The 23,158-nt window shown below is 38.3% G+C and overlaps 1 protein-coding gene across 42 annotated transcripts in view; it reads left to right on the forward strand.

The window, feature by feature from the left end:
* Positions 1-23,158, forward strand: part of rnf220a (ring finger protein 220a) — a 353,098-nt gene that overhangs the window by 300,903 nt on the left and 29,037 nt on the right. For all 42 annotated transcript variants that reach the window (NM_001443299.1, XM_087239653.1, NM_001443298.1 and 39 more), the window contains 3 exons: positions 5,734-5,863; positions 16,612-16,660; positions 20,608-20,703. In NM_001443299.1, coding sequence (NP_001430228.1) covers positions 5,734-5,863; positions 16,612-16,660; positions 20,608-20,703 — 275 coding nt within the window. The remainder of the gene's footprint in view (positions 1-5,733; positions 5,864-16,611; positions 16,661-20,607; positions 20,704-23,158) is intronic.

Raw genomic sequence — 23,158 nt, forward strand, 5'->3', positions numbered from 1 at the left:
AGTGGTGCTGGAGAATAGGGGATGGGTATGCGCAGGCACGCATGACTGGAAGAGGAGAGGAGAAGGAGGTGGTGGAGAGATGTATGGGGGAAGGAGGGGGTAGTTTTAGGATGCTAACACTGACCCTGCTACCTTCTCACCGATGAATCTGTGCTCGTGCAGGAAATAGTTCTGACAGGCCAATATGCAGGCAGAGGATTTGTGCCCCCAGAGGGACTTTGTCGCATGTATGCAAGTGTGTGTGCGCGAGCGTTTACATGTGTTTGCGCGCATGTTTGTCAGCATGAGTGTGTGTGTGTGCATAGACTAGACTGTTAGCGATCATCACCCTCTCAAACAGCACACACATCATATGAAGACAAACACAACAGTGCCCTCTGAAGTCAAGGACAGCTCAAACTGAGCCCAGGGCTTTAAGTAGAAAGCAGAACCAGGATTATATCCCCACTTTATGTGTGTGTGTGGGTTTGTACATCTGTTTGCAACCTGCCCTCAAGTTACCTCATCATCTCGAGAAAAGATGCTCACTAACCCCTACTGAAACAGATCAATAGCTGCCTCCTAGACATTAGAACCAAACTGCAAAACATCAGACGTTTGTTACACACTCACACACTTTAATAATTGGAACATAGTGTGTGCTGTTTTTCTTTGAGCAATGGAAACTGTATTTATATCTTAATATCCAGGCCCATAGCCAGGGGGGTTTGGGTGGTTCGGAAGACCCACCCCTCACTAATAAAGGTCCAGAATTTGTCCCATACATGAGATCATTTGTCCAATTTTGACTGCTATGCCATAATGGTGAAAATAACGCATTGAAAAAGAGCAAGCAGAATCCTCTGTTGGATGTCAGTGTGATTTTAGCTAATCAGTTTTGGCCATTGCAAACAAATGAAAGGTTCAGATCCAAAAACCTCTAAATGTCGTCTGAAATTTTCTTCTAGAATAAATATTTGTTTTAGGCTCCTGTGCGTAGGTTCAGTAATATAACTTTTATGGCAAAGAATAAGTCCTTTTTATGGTCTTTAAAGTGAAATAACCCAATGTAAACAAACGAGCCCGAGAAAAAATTTCATTTTTAATGGAATTGTCAGACAGCACTTATAGGTTTTAGCATCTGAACTCCTCAAATATTTTTCATGTGTCCAACATTCAACTGTGCAAGAAAACATACAATCTGACATAAGTAAAGTCATCTTTTTGCTATTTAATTGTTGAGAAAACATTTTGAGAGTAACTTTTATTCTAAATTTTGGACCTTATTCTTGAAACAAAAAATTGCTAATAAAAGGTGTGAGGCACCAAAAGCGGACCAAATTAAAACTGGTTTGAATACTGTTTTGGCTAAAATTGTCAAAAAGTGTGGTTATATCTGACAAGTTAATTCAGGATCGTGCTTAAAATGTTAATAAAATGCAGTATTTAAATTTCATAATTAAATAGAAAATGAGCCGTATAATTGTCCACTTTTTAAGAAAAAAGAACCACCCCTTACACCAGGCTGGCTATGAGCCTGATATCTATATATAACATGTTAATATCTTAATCGATAAACTTATGGTGCAAAGTAGCAGGATGTGGAACTCTCTTTATACTGTTTAATTAATGATAACTTGGTCTAGCAACCATAGAACAACACTGTCAGCCAATCATAACATCTGAACAACAATCTAGAACACCTTAGCAACAGCAGCACCAATATGATAATATTTGAAAACACCATAACAAGCGCATAAGAACATCCTTAACACTAAAAACCAAATAACAAACACTAGTTGTGTACCAAATTACACATTAGCTGCATCCCAAATGGCACATACACCATGCATTTATGCAATATATAAATGTTTTTTTACTAAGTGGAAATTCAAGCCATTTCACAGATAATTACCGAACAATACCTGCACGAGGATAACCGCATTCACTATCAGGACTCAGGGGGCGCTATAATCACTCTCATAGGAAAATTTTGCTTTCACAATACAAAATAAATACAATAATCCAACTTCAGTGGCTGAATGCTCCGCTCCTTCTGCTGTGTGAGCAAAGCAGAAGCCGTTGAGTGTGTGAAGTGTCCATCATTCCACAAAGTGCACTTATTCTTTTTAGAGTTTTCAGTGTGAATGCACTACTTACACTATTTATACTACAAAATGGCGTAGAATAGTGCACAAGTTTGCAATTTGGGACAAAATTATTATGCACTTATGCAGTATACATTCAACCATTTTGTCCCAAATGGAACACTAAGGGTATTTAACCAATTAGAAATTGCAATAATTTCCCACTCAACATTTAAAAGTGTCCCAATCGCCAAATTAGTGAAATAAATGACCAAACTACCAAATAATACATGTCATGCATACAGTCACATTCACCACTGGAAGTTACTTAAGTGTAATCACTTATGTAGGATAGTTTTGCTTGCTCAATCCAAAAGAAACCAAGTAATCTGACCTTACAGTAGCACCCAATAGCTTCTCCCCTTTAGCTATGTGAGCAAAGTGACCGCCAGCTGTGTTTCAGTTAAATAAGTACACCAAATGTCACTTGGACACTTCACGCACAATTCGACCACTGCTTTGCTCACACAGCAGAAGGAGCGGAGCATTCAGGCACTGATGTTGGGTTATTTATTTTGGATTGTGACAGCAAAATTCTCCTACAAGGTTGATTATACCGCCTCCTGAGTCCTGATAATGAATGCAATTATACTCATGCAGGTATTATTTGGTAGTTTGGTCATTAAGTTCACTATTTTAGCAACCGTCAAACATCATCAGGGAAACGGTTTGAATTTCTGCATAGTAAAAAGCTATTGGTGTTTCATTTCGGATGATACTACGTTCATATACTACGCTGTTGAGTGTGTAAGTGCATAAGTACATAGTGCATAAGTGTATAATGTGCCATTTGGGACGCAGCTTATGAATTTGGACATACTCCTTAGCTCACATACTGCTTTTCATATGCTAGTAGAGAAGTGTGTGGTTTTAGACACAGTTTTGATTCTGGACATAATGTCCTGACAACCAGGAAAAAGGCTCCTAGGAACTGCATAGCAATGCCCTGGCAGCGAGGTTTGCATAAGGACCTTTCACATTACCTGACATCTGTGTAAATCATACTAACGAGTGATCTAGCACGTGCACATCTCAAAGGCAAAATTTCCAAAGTGTGATTTCCTCACTTCCTGTTTGTGTATATATTAGAGCTTTGAGTTAGGTAAGCAGACTCACCGTGTGACTAACAGCTGTAGTCTTTTGGTAACAGTGAGTTCATCCAGGATATCCTGTTTGAAGGAGGATCTATTGTCCCGGAGGGCCAAAAATAGTCACTTTGATTGGGTAGTTCCAGATCTGAAAGATTGAGTGATAGCAGAGTGAAAAAGGAAGTGTTTTTTTCACTCATTTACAGAGCAGCACATTAGATAATTCGCATGCAAAAGATGTATTGGTCACAGGCAGCCATGATACACATTCAATCCCACTCACACGGATGGAGTATCGCAAAAATAAACATGGCCATGTGTTCAGATGTGAACGCACGTACACATGTCTGTTTGTTTATGGTAAAAAGGCTGTTTGTGTTTCTTTGGATATACTATAAAAAGACTGCTGAGGATTCAAAATCAGCAGAGTTCATGTATTTGTAACTATATTTCAAGTTATTTGAGGCTGTCCACACGAATACAGGTGTTATCAAAGCCTAAGCTTTTGCTATATGCTTCAGCCATTGTCCAAATGCAGTTCAGGTGACTAAAATACAAAATTTTTGAAAACTCTGCCCAATAAATGATTTTTAAAAATAAAAATACACGTGTCGTGGACATATCCTTATTGTTTAATTTATTGTGTATCTCACAATAAGTGAGAATGATCATTCTTTATAGACAGTGTATGATGAAATGTTGCCCATTGGTTAGTTGATGAGTGTATATGAAGTGTGTGTGAGAGAAACAGCTGAAGTGTCACAAGCTCAGTGGCGTAACTGTCTGTGCGGAGCTGTGGATCTGGTTTAATGAGGGAACAGGAGACAGGAGGCCGAGGATGACGGATTCTCCTCCGACAGAAATCTGAGCCACTTAATCCACACAGTCCAGAGAGAGAGAAAAAGACTTTGAGCACTCATCTGACCCATGTTCTTCTCCAAATTTACTATATAAAAAACTGCACCAATAGTGCTGTGTTTCTGGCCATTCTTACTTGCTGGTCTCAAAACTTTAATCTCCTTGAATTATACTTTGGGGATTCTGCCTCTTTTTTTGTGATCATAAAGAGAGTATTGGTAAAAACTGAGCTAAATGTGATGGTGAATGGGATCAGGACACAATGTGGGCTGGACTCAAATCAGCAGGTTCCACATGAGTGGCTATAAACTGCACCAAAGCTCCCATCAGTGCAACAGTCTGGTTTCAGAAGTAAAAACTACATTCATTTTCTCCATAGAGGAATTGATTTCTAGCAATAAATAATAAACCTTTAAAGACAGACCTGTAAACACTTGGTTTATTATAAGTTAACCCATATAGACATATAGTATATGAAAATATATACAAATTACATATATGGAATACAACAAAATGGAGTCTAGCCTCTTAACCCTTCACCCTTGTGTATTACTCCGTCCACATACAGCGGCAAGCAGAGGACACTTTACAGTTTGACAAATATTGCTGCTGTTGGACAACATTTTGAGGCCTTTTTAGTCGAGAATGTAGTTGTTTAGCTTCAGCTATTTTTAAAAATGTATAATTTCTGAGAGGCCATTAGCCTGTCTTTGGGCAAAGATGATTGATGATGTTCATTCACAAGATGGTGACAGAGAATAAGCCCTAAGAAAAACCAGCATAATTTCAAACTACAGCTGATTAAATATTTATCATACAAGTAAGTGGCTTTCCTAGTTGATCTCTTTCTTTTGTATGCTGTAGTACTGTATTTATACCATATTAATATTGTGATCTCCCGATTGCAACCGAGAAATACTGGGAAATCTCTGTAGACTGATGGCTTTTCATGCTGTTCAGCCTTATAATCTTAAAATGTAAGCAAAATCACCTGTTTTGTCATCACTTTAGACATTACGCTAGAGAATCATTCAAATGCTAGCTCTTAAGTGACGTTGGTAAATGAGCAACTGTTTTTGCTGTTCGTCTGGTGCGAATATGAATGTATATTGGAAGAAAGTAGTTCCTCTTGCTAAAGGGTTTTTGAGACTCTTCTTGTTTGATTTCTTTTTATACACACGATTATGTCATTGAACTGTTGTATGAACGCAATATCACACTTGCAGCAGTGCGATGTGGCTGTATATCGTCATTGGTGTGGTGGGACACTAAGACATGCCTCCCACCAGTGCTGATATACATCCATATCGCACTGCTACTCGTGTGATATTGCTCATATATACAAAATTACAGCTAATATATTTGAACATATATAGATCTACATATTTGTAATTCCAATTGTTGGAAAAATATATAAGTTGCCTTTTTTGCAATATTTCAAAATGTCTGTTGCCCATTTGACATATTTTATATTTGTGAAAACCACATATAAACTTGTATGTCATATATGTCATGCATTTATTGCCAAATGTCAGATTTCAATGAGGAAAAATCAGCTCTTTAACCATTCTCTAGTCGAAAATCTAAAACTTTTTTTTGGTAAAAACAAAATATAACAACCTTCCTCATTTCCCCCCCCTATCTGTCTGTTTTTCTCTCAGGTAAGAAGAAAGTGTCACTCTATGACAGTCAGGCACCCATCTGCCCCATCTGTCAGGTTCTTTTGCGTCCGGGCGAACTACAGGAGCACATGGAGCAGGAGATGGAGAGGCTCACCCACATGCACATCAGGTAGACTCACACATCCATTCCTGCTGTCATTCTGACAGCTCCATCAGTTCTTGTCACCGCTTCCCAAACAAATGAAGCACACTGGCTGCTCTCCCTCACAATAAGTGTGTGGCCTTAAAATCAAGACACCTGCTACATTGATGTAATGTTTCAGTGATTCAGGTTGTAGAACAGGTGCTTTTTCCACTCTGTCATCCATCAGCCCACATGTGCTTAGGCTTTTGTATGTAAAGTGAGGTGATCAAAGAGATCAGGCACTGGACTCATCATTCTTCCAGTGACAAACGCTTTCAGACATGGCAAACCAGCCTGGAGCTATGACCCAGGACTGCAGCTGCTGGTACAACAACTTGACCAGGTTAAAACACAGTGTTCTCATACACAAACCAGACAGAAAGTGTCACTCTTTGAGCTCAAAGCAACGATAGCCATAACAAGAAACGATGTCTTTGAATCCATAGGTCACATGCATATCATAGACCTCAAGCTGCGTATCGCGCTGCATATCCCCCCTTTCATTTTTAATAGATTGTGCTGCTGGGTTTCAAACAGGGACATGGGGAGAAAGCGAGAGGGAGATATTAATTCTCAGCAGGATATCTTTCCTGCACAAGTGTTATCCATCACACGGCGGTGAGGAGTTCTCTTTTAATAATTAATAAAGGGCAGTGGGCCGCCCTCCCTGCGGGCAGCGGCTGTGGACACTAACATGGCTCTGGCCCTCTGTCGCCCCTGCCTGTTTGATGGTGGTGGTTATTTAAAGAGCCCATATTATGGGTTTTTGAAAATTCCCCTCCATGTAGTGTGTAACACAGCTCTAAGTGAAGTGAAGTATCCAGCTAAGGCTTAAATCTGTAAGAATACAGTGTTTAAAACTGTTGATTCATCTATAAAAGAGTCGACTCATAGTGCTTCGAACGAGTCGCCTTGATACCGACTCATTAGGTGTTTCGCCATGACGTACGAACGAAACCAAGTTATTCACGTGCACGCGCAAACCCGGGAGATTTCAAACCTGAGGCCCCGCCCTCTGACGCAGAAACCCAGACACATACACACACCCACAAACACACACACACACACAAACATGCCGGTTGATTGAAGTCACACTGCAGATGGATATATTGAGTCTCTAGCCAAAGATGAAACCTCAGCATTATAACCAAGCAGTTGGAAACTTCTGGAAGCTACATGCTACAAAGAATACTTCATCTGAGTTTGTTAAAGGAAGGATCAGTAAAGAGTAACTGATGGACATCAGGATGGGTTTCTTCCATTTCTCAAGTGTAAGTACGTGCGGTTAAAGTTGTTGCCTCGTTTACTCTAGCTTGCAAATGTATTTAGTTGTGATTTGTTACTTGTAACCGCGTGTACTGTATCAGGTTAACTGGATATATTATCTTATCGCGTGCAAAGTCACGTTAAAAACGCGACGCGTGCTGCTTTGTTATTGGAGCTCCGTGCTAGAGTTCTGCTCCCGCGATATATTCGGAAATTTATTCCCGCGCCGCAGAAATCTGGCGCGGGGACAGCCGCGGGAATAAATTTCCGAATAAATCGCGGGAGCGGTCGGTAACGGGTTTAATTTGGGACGGGAGCGGGCTGTCTAGCAATATCACGGATATTGCTATGCGAATTAGAAAGAGAGAGTCTGCTTGGTATGAGAGAGCGTATGAGAGAGAGCGAGAGAGAGCGAACGAACGAACGAACGAGCTCTGTGTGCTTTGTGCTGTGTGTATGTGTCTATACAGACAGCTTGGCTGTCTGGACTGTATACTGGGTGATTTTTGGTTGTGTTCTCCGCTCTAGCGGGACCGGGCGCGGCGGGCAGAAAACGGAGCGGGTTCTCAGGCTAAAACCTGGCGGGTGCGGGCGGAAGCGGGAGCGTTGTCATCCGGAGGTGTGTGTGTGTTTTTGTGTGTGTGTGGTATGGCGAGTACACGACTGTCTCCTTCGTTCGGTTATCCGTGGCACTATCCACTCGCCATAGTGTGGCAGCTAAAATTCACGCCTACACTATCGAGCGTGTATGAACTGTGATTACTTTTTAAATTGCTGATTAGCTATTGGCCATTTCCCTCTCTGACTGAAGGCAGTCGACCAATCGCGACAGACTGTCATCGGTCCAATCAGCGCAGATTAGCTCCGCGCTAAGGAGGGGTTTGGGAACAAATGAATCACTGGACGATTCATACAGGAGTCGCTGGGATAATTAGGTAAAAATAAATGCAGATTATAAGACCATGAAAGTGTTTTTTGACCTTGCATGCATATTAGACTGTTGTTGGAGACCCTTACAACCAAGATATGACCCTATTTCATGTATAATATGGGCTCTTTAAGGAAATTGCATCATTGCTCCTGATCTGTCAGGGTTGGATGCCACTTGGCATTATAGGCCTGTGATTTAGCCTTTCCTGTGCTCCTTTTAACCCCTGCTTATGGCCAAGAGAGTTATTTTCCCAGGCTATAGGCTGTCCGGTTGCTTAATACTGAGTTAGGATACAAAGAAGTAGAGAAAAGATGGAGAAAGAAATAGGAATGTTTGCAGTTGCATAGAGATTTTGGTGAATTGAAGTCAGTAAAATGAGAAGAATACAGATTTAACTGTAAAAGCATTTGTTATTTTCTGGAAAGGTCAAACATAAAGTCTTATTGTTCTTTATCTGAAAGAAAGTTGTACCGTTTAATTTATAAAAGTGTGAGCAAATGATCACACAATTTTCATTTTTGTGCGAACTGCTCCTTCAGTAGTTTGTTGATCATTGCATGATTAGAAAAAAAAACAGATGTGAACAAAAATATGAACAAAAACAGATTTTAAAGAGCCCCTATTTTGCATTATAAAAGGTCATATTTTGATTTCGGGGATCTCTAACAACAGGCCGATATTCATGCAAGGTCAAATACCCTTTCATTGTCTTATAATTTGCATTAATTTTTACCTAATTATCCTAATGACTCCCATATGATTCGTTCAGTGATTTATTTGTTCCCAAATCCCTCCTTAGTGCGATTCAAATCTCTACTGATTGAATCGATGACCCATCTGTTGTGATTGGTCGACTGCATTTACGATTGGTCATATGCCGATCACAGCTATGAAGTAGCTCACAGAGTATGTGTAAGTCCAATGCAGGACTGCAGTTAAACACTAGCATATTACTCTACTCTTAAACATAACCCCAAGTAATAACAATGACACACATTCAGTATTAATCCACACAGTGGCAAAAGTTTTTAAAATTGACCATGCCGTGCGTGAATGAACAGCTGATGGTGGCCATAGCAAAGGCAAACGGCAGAGGGTCACGAGTTCAGAAACGTTTTTAAATTGGTAAAGGAGGAAGCACGCGTTGCATTTTCAACGTGGTTTTGGACACAATATATGAACTGCCCCATAACGATTCAAACTGAAAGATACAGTACAAGCACTAATCTATAAAAGATAAGTAATTACAAGCCATGCAGGGCAATTACAACTTATAACACGCAATTAAACACATATTTTGCAAACTACGGAAATCGAGGCAACAATTTTAATTACACTTACATGTTATGATCTGAAGGAAACAGAAACTGGTCCATATGAGCTGTTACAGTTACTGACAAAGTCCCTGTCAAAGTCTGACAAAGTCCCAGTGTCTGCTGCTCCTTCCACTAATAGCAAATGGCTGCAAATTTCATGTTGCAATGTCTATTGTCTCAAAAATCAGAAGATTGACAGGAACAAAGCACTAGGTTAGAAAATTAACTTTAACCCTTTTTTATTTATTGGCTTTAATAACAAACATGCAAAATCTGATCTTACACAAAAAGGCAATAAGACTAACAATGATAATAACTTAACAGATCAGATTAAGTAATATTATAAACACAAATTAAATAGAGATGCATAAATAACACAAATACACCAAGAGGAAAGAAGGACTTATGTATCCATGATATTTCCAAAATAACTATCATAATAATCCAAGAATCTATCACTTTTCTTGTTTTTAACCAATCTAAGAGATTAAACAAAAACATCAATTTCAATTAAAAAAATGTGAAAAAGAAGGCTGCAAATTTAAGAATATTTGTTTGTGAATAAAATGTTTTCCACACAAAATAAAAGAAGTTAATAATGTAGTTCAGTTTACCTTTATAGTAACAAATAATATCTTTCAGTTGAAAAACACTGAAAGAAGCAATGTAATTGCCTATATGAAGATATAAGCTATTTTTAACCCTTTATTCCCCACAGCCAAATCTTCATCTGTCAGTGATCGTCATCCTCTTGTCATGATCAATCCCATGATCCCCGCTCTCCGCTAGTGTCTGAAGGGAAAGCGAGTTCACATTTTACCGGATGCGATACTACATATTGGTGATGTACTGAATAGACATTGATGCATTCAAGCAAAAGATCCAAACCCAGTTCAAATCATTCATTCGACTCTTCAAGTCGACTATTTCCTTAAATAATCAATGGTTTTAAACATGGTGCAGTTTCAGATTTAAAAAGCTGGATGTTTTCATTCACTTAGTGCTTTGTTACACACTGCATGAAAGCTTATTTTCAAAATCCTATAATAGGGGCTCTTTAACAATAAGTTGTATTGTTGTTTATATTCTTTTAAAACATCTACAGTAAATTAAAACAATCTTGTTGCATCCATAACACTGGTTGAACTATACTGGGGCAGTCCTGAGGTACACAGAGCAGTCGCCACATCGCTTGATGTTCCCACTATCGGTGTGGAGCTCCGGTGTAACTGCTGCCGTCTTCCTTCCCTGTATACTTCCTCCCAGGCGGGGCTCCGCTCAACACACGCTAGCACACACAGATCATTGGAAGTGACATGGCGAATTTGTGGCAATTTGTAGTAAATCTCCCTTTAATGATAGCGTTTCATTCTGCACCAAATGAGACTTGAGTGCATGTAAAATGGGGAAAGCTATTTAAGATGTAGCATTAGGCAGATGTCTGAGTGGATGCGGGTGAGTGTGTGTGAGATTGGAACCCGCCGCAGCACTCCCCTCTCTCTCTCTCCCTCCCCTGTGGCCGCATCGCCTTGCCCCCTCCCCTGACTCGTCCTCCACTCTTCATGTATGGAAATGGAAATCCATCATGCCCTTTACCCGTCTGCCTGCTCTGAGGGCCACAGCAATCTACATATTCCCCCACCCTTTCCTAGCCTCTCCACGTAATCAATTTGCCTCCAGCGGAGCGAGAGAGATCCGGGTGGCAAACGACACGAAAAGCAATCTTTATCTCCAGCTTACAACCCCCCAACTGTCGACTGGCATTTATTCAATTTTCACCAGCTCCTGCTCTCTCGCTCCCGCTCTCTCTCTTCTCAGTCTGGCTGAATTTGGCTTGCAAGGGGGAACGGCTGAGCTCGGATAGTCTGGAGTTTGTGGGATTTTCTTAGTCAGGTGCACATAATGAATAATAATGTTGGAAAGACGAAAACTGTTTGATTGGTGAACAATTATAAATTCATAGTGCATCAATATATTTTTAGAAATAAATTTAGGAAACTTTAATAACATCTCATATGTAGGGGTGGGCGATTTGGCCTAAAATAAAATCTCAATTAATTGAACATTTTAACTCTATTACAATTAATAACTAATATTTATTTATTTATTTATTTTTATTTTTTTTTGCCCTCATAGTTCTCTGACAGGTTTTGTACAGTAGATATGCTCACCTATTAAAAGTGAGAGATTTTTTTAAATGAAGGATGCATTACTTGATTTTAAAATAATTAAAATTAACACACACATCTACTATCTATTATTATTTATTGAACATCCATGCTGAACAGCTGAAATTAACACACACATTGCCTAAGATGTGGCTCTCTGCGCCACCCAAGCTCGTCACCATTACCAAATCAATGAATCACAAAGCTTGCAATATGTGTAGTTACTGTACATTGTTTTAAGAGGTATGCATGCATGTGAAGGCTGTGCCGGACCGTAGAAGTGCGCTTGACAGAAGTATAATATCAGAATAATATAATAACTATTAATCAACCATAACAGAGTAAGGTCACGTGCATCTAAAAGCGGTAGGGAAACTGAAAAAATTGACATGGAAATATTAGATTGAGTATAGCTTCTGATTGTCGATTTTGATTACTTTCCGATTAATCGCCTAGCCCTAGATTTTTTTTAAATCATCTTGCCACATTTTGGCATCACAATGTTTGAAACTCTTAAAACACACTTTAGAGGTTGGTCTGATAAAAAAATTAAAATAAAATTCATTTTAGCATTGTTAGATTCAGACTTAAAAATTACTATCCATACCAGAGCCAGATTTATATTATGTTACGGCCAGCTAGCTCCCGAACATACCATAAAAAGGATCAAATACACAATATAACAAAATAAATACTCATTGAAGGCAACAACAAGATATAAAAAAACTGTCTAGGGATTTGAAATAATTAAGAAATAAACTGAAATTCTCTCAACAAAATGCAATGTTCTATAACACAAAACAAAATGACCTCTCTGTGGAATAACAGTCCACCAGAGGAAGTACCCTTCTTTACAAAAGTTCAAATATATCTATATATCCTCCCCCCATAAATTAACTATTTAACAGTGACGTCACACTCTGAGGGCAAGAAAAGGGAAAACAAGGTCGTAACAATTATTATTATTATTTCTTTGGTCTGGTCCAGGGGTGTCTGAATTCAGTTTGGATGGCTAGAGCCCAATACAGTTTAACCAAGTCCTTAAAGGGATAGTTCACCCAAAAATGTAAATTTACTCACCATTTACTCCCTCTCAAGTGGTTCCATAACTTTGAGTTTTCTTTTTTTATTGAACACAAAAAAGGATATTTAAAAAAAAAAACATGTAACCATTGACTTCCATAGTAAGAAAAACAAATATAAAAGTCAATGATTACAGGTTTCTAACCATACCTGCTAACAGTTGTCTCTGAATATCCGGGAGATTGGGGTGTGGGGTGAGGGGATGTATGGTGTTTGAGTAATGCAGTTAAGAACCGTTAAAAGTTAGTAACTGTACTGTGGACCGGGTTTTGGGCGGCCGCTGCAATCAGATACTCTAACAAAGTTGAAGACCCGGCTGGATTGGCGAAATTACAGGAGTTTTTTGGGAGGAATAGCTAACCGGGAGGGTGGTGGGAGATGGGTCTGAAATATGGGAGAATCCAGGGAAAAACAGGAATATTGGCAGGTATGGTTTCCAACATCTTTTGTTCAACTGAAAAAATAAACTCAAACATGTTTGTGATGATTGAAGGGTGAGTAAATGATGACAGAATATTGATTTTGGGCTTGTTTGAAACATACAGTAAAGATAAGTTGGAGCAGGGCTGGAACTAAACTCTGCAGGTCCGAGAGTTTGACACCACTGATCTGGATTAAAGGCTACCAATGTGAACACATCCATAGTCATTTCAGCATCTCTAACTTCCAAAAGTTAGCACATTTCAAACAGTTTGCATCATTAAAATTATACAGTATCTTGCCTAAAGATGACTTGCACAGCACTTACATTATGCTTCTGTTGCTTCTCTCTATGCTTCTGTTTAAAATTCCAATATTTTCCCAGCTAAAATGCTGTCATGATTTATACATTATTGTCTGCACACTAGTCTTAAATTAACCTGCTCTATACACCAACCATTACATAATATCCCCCAGGTCCTATAGTTCAGGTCCTGTTTGGCATTTCTGCAATAGTAAAGAGTGTTTTTCTGTCATTGGCCTTCCCTGTATGTCTCACCAGTGGGAAAAGAGTGTTTGGAGATGCTTTGGCATCCAATGAACATTGAGGGGGTATTTAGAGTGCTCCGAGGTATGAAGTGTATCTTACTGTTGTTTTTTTGACAAGAGGAGATGTGTGAGGTCACAGAGATTCATTGTGCCATGCTGGTTGGATTTATGATGCTAAGGAGTCTGTTTATTATCTCGCAAACAGCGCACTGCCACCAATGGGGCAATTTATCCCCTCTCAAGGCCTGGTTCCTGATTTGTGTTGTCTCTTTCTTCTCCTCTGTCTAATCTTTTCTCTCTGTCCCCTTCTCTTTCTTTCCTACCCTGGCTGTCATATCAATCACAGTGGCTGCAGATAAGGCAGGATTGAGGCTTATTACCTTAGTGAGGGGGCATAGTGCTAAACCCCGCCTCTTACTGTAACTTAATTTTTCGTTGCAGGAACATTTGATGTTCCTTAAAGTCCACATAAACCGGAAGCTGCTACCTAATTTTATTGTATTGTGACGCAGATCCCAGAAAAATAGAATATTTAATGAGTAAACAGTGGGAGTGGCTTGTTTTCTTTTACTGCCAGCTGAATGGATGTAGTAAAGTAGGCATTTCATTCAGAAAGATCTGAAGAACTGGAAGAGTTATTGCAACTTATAACAGACACCTGCTCCTTACCATTTCTGTTGGCTGTCAAAACTGACAGTTGGAGAGGCTTATGTTAAGTATGTTAACCATGGATGCCCAATACCTAAATCATACGTAATCTGAGAATTTAACTAAAAAAAACAAAAAAACAAAAACAAAAAAAACAGGTTTCGATTGAAGAGGTTGCAATTACCAGAAATTTAGCCCATGCAGTTTGCTGGAGAACTACAAATCTGCCTGCAAAAGAACTACAAGATTCAGTCATGCACCACTCACACACCTGGCCTAGATCCCATCTTATTGCAAACACTCACAGCTGAAGCCTCTCATGAACTGATTACATGAACTATAAAGTCAGCACACATACACACAGAAATTGCTGAGTCTTGTTATACATGAACATTACGACATGTTTCCCTTGCCTAGTCTTGCCGTGTACCGATCTTTGCTTTGTTTTGTTTGTTTATGCATGTCTGCTGCCTGCCTTTGACCATACTCCTGCTTATTGGCTACGATTCTGGATTGTCTGTTTGCTCCTGTGTTGACTGTTGCTTGTTGACCATACTCTGTTTAAAAACCTGCGTTTGGATTCTCACTCCCTTTGTCCAGTGTCACTTCACATATAGAAGATTACAAACAATAAATTTTTTTTTAATGACAGATGAATTGTTTACTAAAAAACTACCAATGTGAGCTAACAAAATCAAATGGTTAGTTTTGATTTCATTTGTACCCTAAATCAAAATGAACACAAACAGAACCCACGTTCCCTTTAGCTTCTAACTTCATGCCACAAGTGTGCCTGCCAGACTTTCAGACTACAGTTTAGGCTAATTCAGTTTCATCGCACCCATCTTTTACGGTGTGAATATGTGATATAAAATAAACATGACATGGATGACTTTACCCTGTCATAGTTTTTCAGGTCCTCATCATGCTGCTTCATGAACACCAACAGTGACCCATCTATGTGCCTCTAAACAAGAAATTCAGCAAGAGTGACAGACAGAAAAACATGCAGACAGCGAAAAAAAGGGAATGGACAAAAAAAAAGAATGCACTGGGAACAGAGATGGCAGGAAATATATTAATGTTTCAGAGAGGAATCTGATTTGATGTGTCTTTCCCTATTGTCGGCGGATGCTTTAGCTGCCCCGTTTAATAATTCCTGCCTTCCAATCAGTCATCCTCAATCCACAATGTCTACGAGGCAGAGATTCAATGTACAATCCACCCGCAATACTCAAGAAAGAGTCGCCCCCCACCTTTTTTTCCTCTTTCTCCGCCATTCTCCGCCTCTTTAATACAATGTTTACAAGCCAGTGCATTGTCCTCAACATATTTCAAAGTCCTAAGTGCCCAAGGCGTTTCACTGACAAATCAAATAACCGCAAAATCATTTATTTCTTTCTGCCTTAGTCAAACTGCAGGAGGGTTGCAGTGGGGGGATCAGGTCTGGATGGGAGCATCCATGAGAATGATTACTTCAATAAAAAAATTATAACCCAAATCTGCTTAGCAGTCGTACTTTTGGACAGTAATTGTTTCAAATACAGCATGACCCAGGGCTGCCTGGATTGAGTGGCATAGAGGATGGGTTTGAAACCGCTCTCGATTTTTTCTGTCTCTGGTTTTCCATCTCCAGATGATTAAAAGTGTGATTTGTGTGGCTTTGTTCTCTTTTGTCCTCTTGAAGGCTCGCTCGAGTCCTAAGTGAGGCCAACAGGGGAGCGTTCAATGTGACTGAGCTAAAGTGAGTGTTGATGGAGGAGACGTGTGCAGTCTCACTCCTTAGGGGACAGAAGTTACATCTCTACAAAATGACAGACTGCTGTTTCTTTTCAGTCAAAAGGTGATGGGTTTATAGCCAGTGCTGTGACACATGATCAAAATAGATCAGCCATCATGCCAACAAGTTGCTATCGCTCATCACATTCCACTGAAATTAACATCAAGTATGATCTTGTCCTTTTGAATGGGCTTTTTGAGGTGGTTCAAGTCTCATCGATTACACACAGGATGATTAACCACCTAGACCAGAGGTGTTCAAACTCGATCCTGGAGGGCCGTTGTCCTGTTGAGTTTAGCTCCAACTTGCTTCAACACACCTGCTAGGATGTTTCTAATATATCTGGTAAGAGCTTGATTAGCTGGTTTGGTTGTGTTTGGTTAGGGTTGGGGCTAAACTCTTCAGGACACCAACCCTCCAGGATTGAGTGTGGACACCCCTGACATTGACTTGTATATTGCAGAAAAAACGTGTCAGATTCTAAAATGTTTACATTTGTTTTCTTTCAACTTGATCACATATGTACATATTTTGTTGGTTCCATTTCTCAAAGTTTTTGTTTCCCCCAACAGCAAGAACCCATCACACAAGGACATCAATGTGGCTCCAGGCACACCGAAGGTAAGCAGCCTTTTCAAATCATTGTGTTCTCTGATAGGCTCAGGCACAATTAATGGCAATTAGTGCTCTGTTCCATAGACAGATATCCAAAAAGAGTTGTGTGTAACTATAAGAAAACAATTGCGGCTTTTATTATTTCCTCCAGTAATTTACTTAAAGCTTTCAATGTTTCCTGACTGATTATTCAAAAAATGGACATGGAAAATGATACCAATGTTTTTAGTCTTGTAAGGAGGAAGAGGCAAAGTGGATTTCTCCAATTAAATTCACATTCACATCAATTGAATTATGCAGTGCAATCACCACAGAATTCACTAGAGAGTTTTGATGTGTTTGAAATGGTTGTATTTGATTTCCAACAAAGATGTTAAAGGGATAGTTCACTGTAATTAAAATAAGTCTTCATTTACTTCTTACTACTACATTTACTTTGCCTCATTTTGGTCCAAAACAAAATACATTTTTGCGTTGTTATTTTTTGTATTCTTACACTCTCAGAAAAAAAGGTACGCAAACTGTCACTGGGGTACACATTTGTACTTGAAGGGTCCATATTGATGCCTCAAAAGTATATATATTAGTACCTACAAAGTTTAAGAGGGACTTTTTTGTACTTTTTAGGTACAAATATGTACCCTTGAGGTATTAATATGGACCTTTTAGTTACACATTTGTATCTTTTGAAAAGGTACCACCTCATTGACAGCTTGCGTACCTTTATTTCTAAGATTGTACAATGAAAGTCAATATGACCTAATTTATTGAATAGTTAAAAAGTGTTGGATTGTTCTTCAAAATATCCATGAAAGAAAGAAACCCAATCAGGAGAGGCTGAGTAAACAATGAAAGAATTGTCATTTTTGGGTGAACTATACCTTTAAGCATAAATGTAACCTACCACGATTTCAAGGGAGATCAAATTGCAGGCTAATGTGCCATTGCCAGTGGAGAAGTTTGTGACACATCAGGCATCTATCATTTAGTTTTTAGATTTTATGATGCTATGAACCTTTGCAAATGCCAAAAATCCCAATCTCACATTCACTAAAGACATTCGACAGAGTGTCTGAGATTTATATTTATACTTTGTCTCAGAATAAATGCATATTCCTTGGTAAAGAAATGAGCGATAATCGTACCATGCTCTTATGATTGTCCCTCATCCAGAGGGCAAAACCTTTGGTTCTGACCCGCACTTGGAGTGAAACTGAGAGTATGGGAAGAGCATGGGAGCCAGAAGACACTGGAGCGGGTTAGAGAACAGGCCGTGTGAGGCGTGACTGAGCATTCTATAGTGTGCACTTAGTATTCCGTAGGAGTGTGTGGAAAATGAAGAGGCTAGCTGGGATAGCGGAGGGGGTCCATGCTTCTCCTTTAAAAGATGGCGAGTAGGCAGATCAGGCCTTGCGCACTAGTTCTAAAGGGGATTAACCCTGGGCCGAGTTGGCCCGTCTTCATCCCTCTCTCAAACCGCCATTGCCATAGCGACTCCATGCCAGTCTGTGCGGCTCCTAATCCAACAGGGCGAAGGCCAACAGCAGTAGGCGGCACAGTTACCATGCTAACATCTGCAGCACTGCTTCTGCTGCACATCGATGTCTAAATTATACAATGAATTTTAGGTATTTAATAGGCTATTTCAAGTTTTGAATTGAGTTTTAACATTTGCTAAAGGATAGTTTCATCTTGCGCAAGTGGTTGCAGCACTGTAATCAAAGACTTTTGTGATAACAAACAAATGTATTTGCAAAAATGCTGAAGAATATGCTACTGTTTAAAAGTTTGTGGTCAAGATTTGTTTTAAAGACATTGGTAGTTTGTTAAAACTTTAGTTTAGGTCATGCTATTAACTACACTGGCTTGTTACCTGCCTATTATTAAGATATTAACTGTTCATTAGTAGTAAAGTATGATATTAAACTGCATTCCTAATCCTCTTCAAAATCTAAACCTAACTTCTACCTTACTACCTATTAATAAGCAGCAAATTAGTAGTTTATTAAGCTAGTACACTGTAAAACCCAAAAGTTAAGGTAACTCAAACCATTTGATGAAACCGATTGCAACAAACCTTTTAAGTTCAAAAACGAATCCTAATGATAACTGTGAACTTACTCCATTTGAGTAAATGAAACAATTTGAGCACAGTGAAAGCCAATAAATGAAGAGAACTCAAACCATTTAAGTACTGTAAAACCCAATAAGTTAAGTCAACTCAAACTGTTTGAGGGAAACCCATTGCAGCAAACCATTTAAGTTAAAAAAAACTAATCTATTTGAGTACTGTCAACTTACTCCATTTAGGTTGAAGTAATAAGGTACTTAATTAACTTATTACCTTCAACATTAAAATCAGAACCCTTTTCAAATGAGTAGAATTACCTTTCAGTCAATTTTAAGTTAACTACACTCATTTCATTTGATAAAGGTGACTGTTTAGTGAAAAGGTGAGGTGTAGTGTTAGTTAATGGTTTGTTAACATTGTGAATTGTGGCCTAAACTAAAGCGTTACCAGTAGATTTATTCAGGAAAAAAAATGTGTTAAATTGATCAAAAGTGTTTATAAATACATTTAATCAAAGTTTCCATTAAAAAAAATAATTAAGAAGTATGTTTTCAATATTTTAAATATTTTTGTGTTTTTTTTACACAAATATTAAAAAATTATAATAATTCCTGAAGTATCATGTTGTAATGACATTTAAAACAATCTTACCTCAAACTCGCATATGAATAGTATAATAATTACAATTAAATTATATTTAAACCATTTTATTAATTCAAACATCTTCTTTATGTCAAATTACCTGGTACTAAACTAGTTGTCCATTTTGTTATTTCTCATTATAACCAGTTTCAAGGTAAAGTCTAGATTGGATACGTGGCGGGCCAGAAGTGGGATATGCACATCAATATAGGAGCTTATATTTATGACACTGTATAACAATAAGTAATATTTTTACAGTACTGTGATGGTTGGGTTTAGGGTTGGGGTGGTGGTAGGCTTTAAACAAAAAAAATTTAGGGAATAATTTAATAGATAGCATAAATAAAACTAGGTACAACTACTGTTTTAAAATGAATTTTTTTCTAAATAATATAAATAAATCTTAACTTAACTTACTGCCGCAACCATATCAGATCTAGCAGCAACCCAGTTTCCATTGAACAGAACAACTGGGAATAGTTGAACATTACACACTAGATACAGTAGACCCATGGAAACAGCGCACATACTTGCACTCTGGCACACACCGTATTGCCTGCGCTCCAAAGGTTTTGAGATCACAAATAAATTGTTTCCTGACCTTGCGATGCAAAAAGCATAAGGAGCCATGCATAATGTCTAATTTACTGTCCCCACAGAGAGAGGCTGCCATTTTTCACATATTAATATTAGATTACAGTTGTCAGCCGCTAAAGCAGCTACCCCTCCTCTCGCTCTGATTAATCAGAGCAGATTGTAAATACAAATATTTTATAGCCTCCTCATAAAAGCGGGACGGAGATCAAGACTCTCGGGGAAAGTAAGCAGTATTTCCCCTTCCCCCTTTCCTCAGTCATTTGAGAAATTAAGTCAATTAGGTTTTCAGAAGGAGAGGCCTGTAACGTCTCCCAGCGCACGGCGGTGTGTTTATAGGCGATCAAAGTGTCCTGTCATGCCGTCTGGTGTCCTGCTTTTTCTCTCTATCCAAGCATCCATTACTCCTGTCACCACTCATAGTTTGAAGCCGAAATGGCAGTTAATGGTTATCTGTCAACATGTGTTCACATCAGTCATATTGTTTCAACGTACTGGTTTTGGAGTTCTTGTGTCTGCGCTGTTTTTTTTTTTTTTTTTCCAAACTGGCTACACCATCAGTTCAGTGGATGACACGTTTGTCTAGCGGATGGTTGCTCACCTCTTTTTCTTGTTTTTTTTTTTTTGTGTGTTTCTCTCTCGCTAGTCTCTCCTGTTGTCAGTGCACATCAAACGTGAGGGCGAGTCTCCAGTTGTGTCCCCGCTCTCCTCTGATGAAGCTCACCATTCTGACAGATACCAGGTGAGACGGGAAACCTCAGACGGAGAGAGTCTGTCACAGGTGCAGAGTGACAGACTGTGCAGTTCTGACACTCCACACACAGACCGCTGAAACCCTCCACTCTTGTACAACTCTTCATTTCTCTGGGCTTTAGCTGGCTCAGAGACTATCGCTTTATAAGTTTCAGATAGGGAAATCCGGGTGTTTCATCAATAAAAGTTGGTGTTTTATATGAGGTGTGACATGCAGCGTAGGGGACTCTTAAAAATAAAGATAGAAATTGATGGTTTTATGAATAACCTTTATCATAAATAAAAACTTCAAGGTGCACAAAATGTTTTTATAAAGGAAAATGGTACTTTAGATTTATAAAAAATGTTTTTCACTAAGAAAAAATATTCTCTTTTAAAGGGTCACAAAACACCAAAATACATTTTTTGAGATGTTGACAGTCATATATATATGTTCCACGTTGCTAAAAACACTATTAGGACACATATTTCACATGCAAAAAAAGTGAAAATTGGTTGTTTTTGCGTTATTTCGAGCAATTTCATTGTTCCGATTTAAAAAGAAATTTTGAAGCTACGTCAAGGCAATAAGATCATTTTGTTATTGTGTCATTGTGTCAGCGTGAAGTCATTGAGTTTTCAGCATTAATTCATGAAAAAGACTTGGTTCGAGCTAATCAGCACATTCCATTGTGAATGAGAAATAACTTCTTCAATATGCATGATATAGCTTTAAAGACCTGTTACCCGTTACAGTGTTCAGAGAAATGTCATGTTGTGTTGCCAACCGTAATTAAAACAAGTGGAAGAAGAACTGTTTGGAGACAAGGGTCATCAGTGTTGCTTTTATAAATGTGCCAAAACAAAAGTGTTGTTTTCATTTGCCTGCTATGAGAGCACAGTTCACGAGTGGACCCTAGAAGTTAGATTAGATTCCCTGCATCTGTGGATGAGTTGTCATTGTGCAAATTAGCTTTTTTATGCATGTAATGAAACTCCCGTTTACACGCCAACCATTCTCTCTTTTGCCGCTGGACACTCCCACTAAAAAAAGCTGGACTAGTCAACTTTCTTTACTTTTTTCAAACTAGAGGTGTAATAATACCTTGCTGAGACAGGGGGGTTTCATGGCCCTTCAGGAACTGTTACCTTATTAGTACCGTGCAAGATTGAAAAAATAGTTCTACAATGCTGTAAAAACCTGCTTTGAAGCTTTTTTTCTTGAGAGTGGATGACACAGCCCTTTCATTTTTGCCAACAGGAAATCAAAGAAATAAAAAAAGAAAAAAAGCATAATATCCATTGAATAATTACACTGTAACTAGAATAATTATACTGGAATTGTGGTAACTTGATTAAAATAGTAGAATAAATAAATAAATAGTTTTAATCTTATACATTTATAACATTTAATAGTTTCATAGTTATATATGGATTCATTTGGTTTTATAGTTTACTTTATTAAGAACTATGTTGGTAAACTGCCCTCACTCTAGAGACAAAAAGAACAATATATGAGATTAAAACACTTAAAACACTCATTCTGTAAGAATTTAATCAGAACAACTATTTAACTATTGTGTATAACTGCATTTTTAGACTTTTATAAACATGGTTACCATCAAAAAACATTTATACATTAAATTAAAGAAAATAAATAAGATAAAATTAAATTTAATTAAATTAGGAAATGTTGTAAAATATTCTGATGTCGTGCCAAAAATGTAATGTATTATTATTATTATTATTATTATTATTATTATTATTATTATTATTAATAACAAAAACAACATGACCATGTCCTTCAAATTCTTTCATATTAACACAATACATTGAGGTACATTTTTACAGACCTTTCTTAGAATGAGCAAAAAAAAAAAAAAAATGTATAGAGAATTATGTGTATCCAGTTTTTTCCTCCACAATATCCTCCATCTTATCCCACGCTGGATCTGACTGCCGGACGTATTAATACAGGCTGAGATATGTTCTGCTAATCTCCAGCCCCAGGTTTACTCAGGCTGTAATGTGTGTTCTGCTCTGATATGTAATCATCCATAGTTTAACCCATGGGCTAATCTACGCTGCCCCCGAGCCCCGGATATCATCTCTGTGCTCCAGTGTCCTTGACATGTTTGTTTTCTCCCTTCTTTTTCCCCCCTGGAGCCGTGGCTCTCTGGGACGTTTTCTCTATCTGTTCCTCAACCCTAAAAGTGAGAGAATTTCTCAATTAAAACAATATTAGCTGGAAGAAGGTTCTTCTGCGTGGTCTTAATAAGTCTTGCGAATTCACCTCAAACATTACAAGTTATTTAGAACAATGCGTTGTATACGATTATTGTCAAGAGACCTTGTAATAAAATCTTTTAAAGAAGATTTTTGTAGAACTCAATAATGTAACTCAATCTCTGATGACCTCACGTTTTTCTTAAAATTTGTCATCTTTTCTATATGTTGTGGAAGCA

This window comes from Danio rerio, chromosome 2 (genome assembly GCF_052040795.2).
Source record: "Danio rerio strain M-AB ecotype USA chromosome 2, GRCz13ab, whole genome shotgun sequence".
Classification (NCBI taxonomy): domain Eukaryota; kingdom Metazoa; phylum Chordata; class Actinopteri; order Cypriniformes; family Danionidae; genus Danio; species Danio rerio.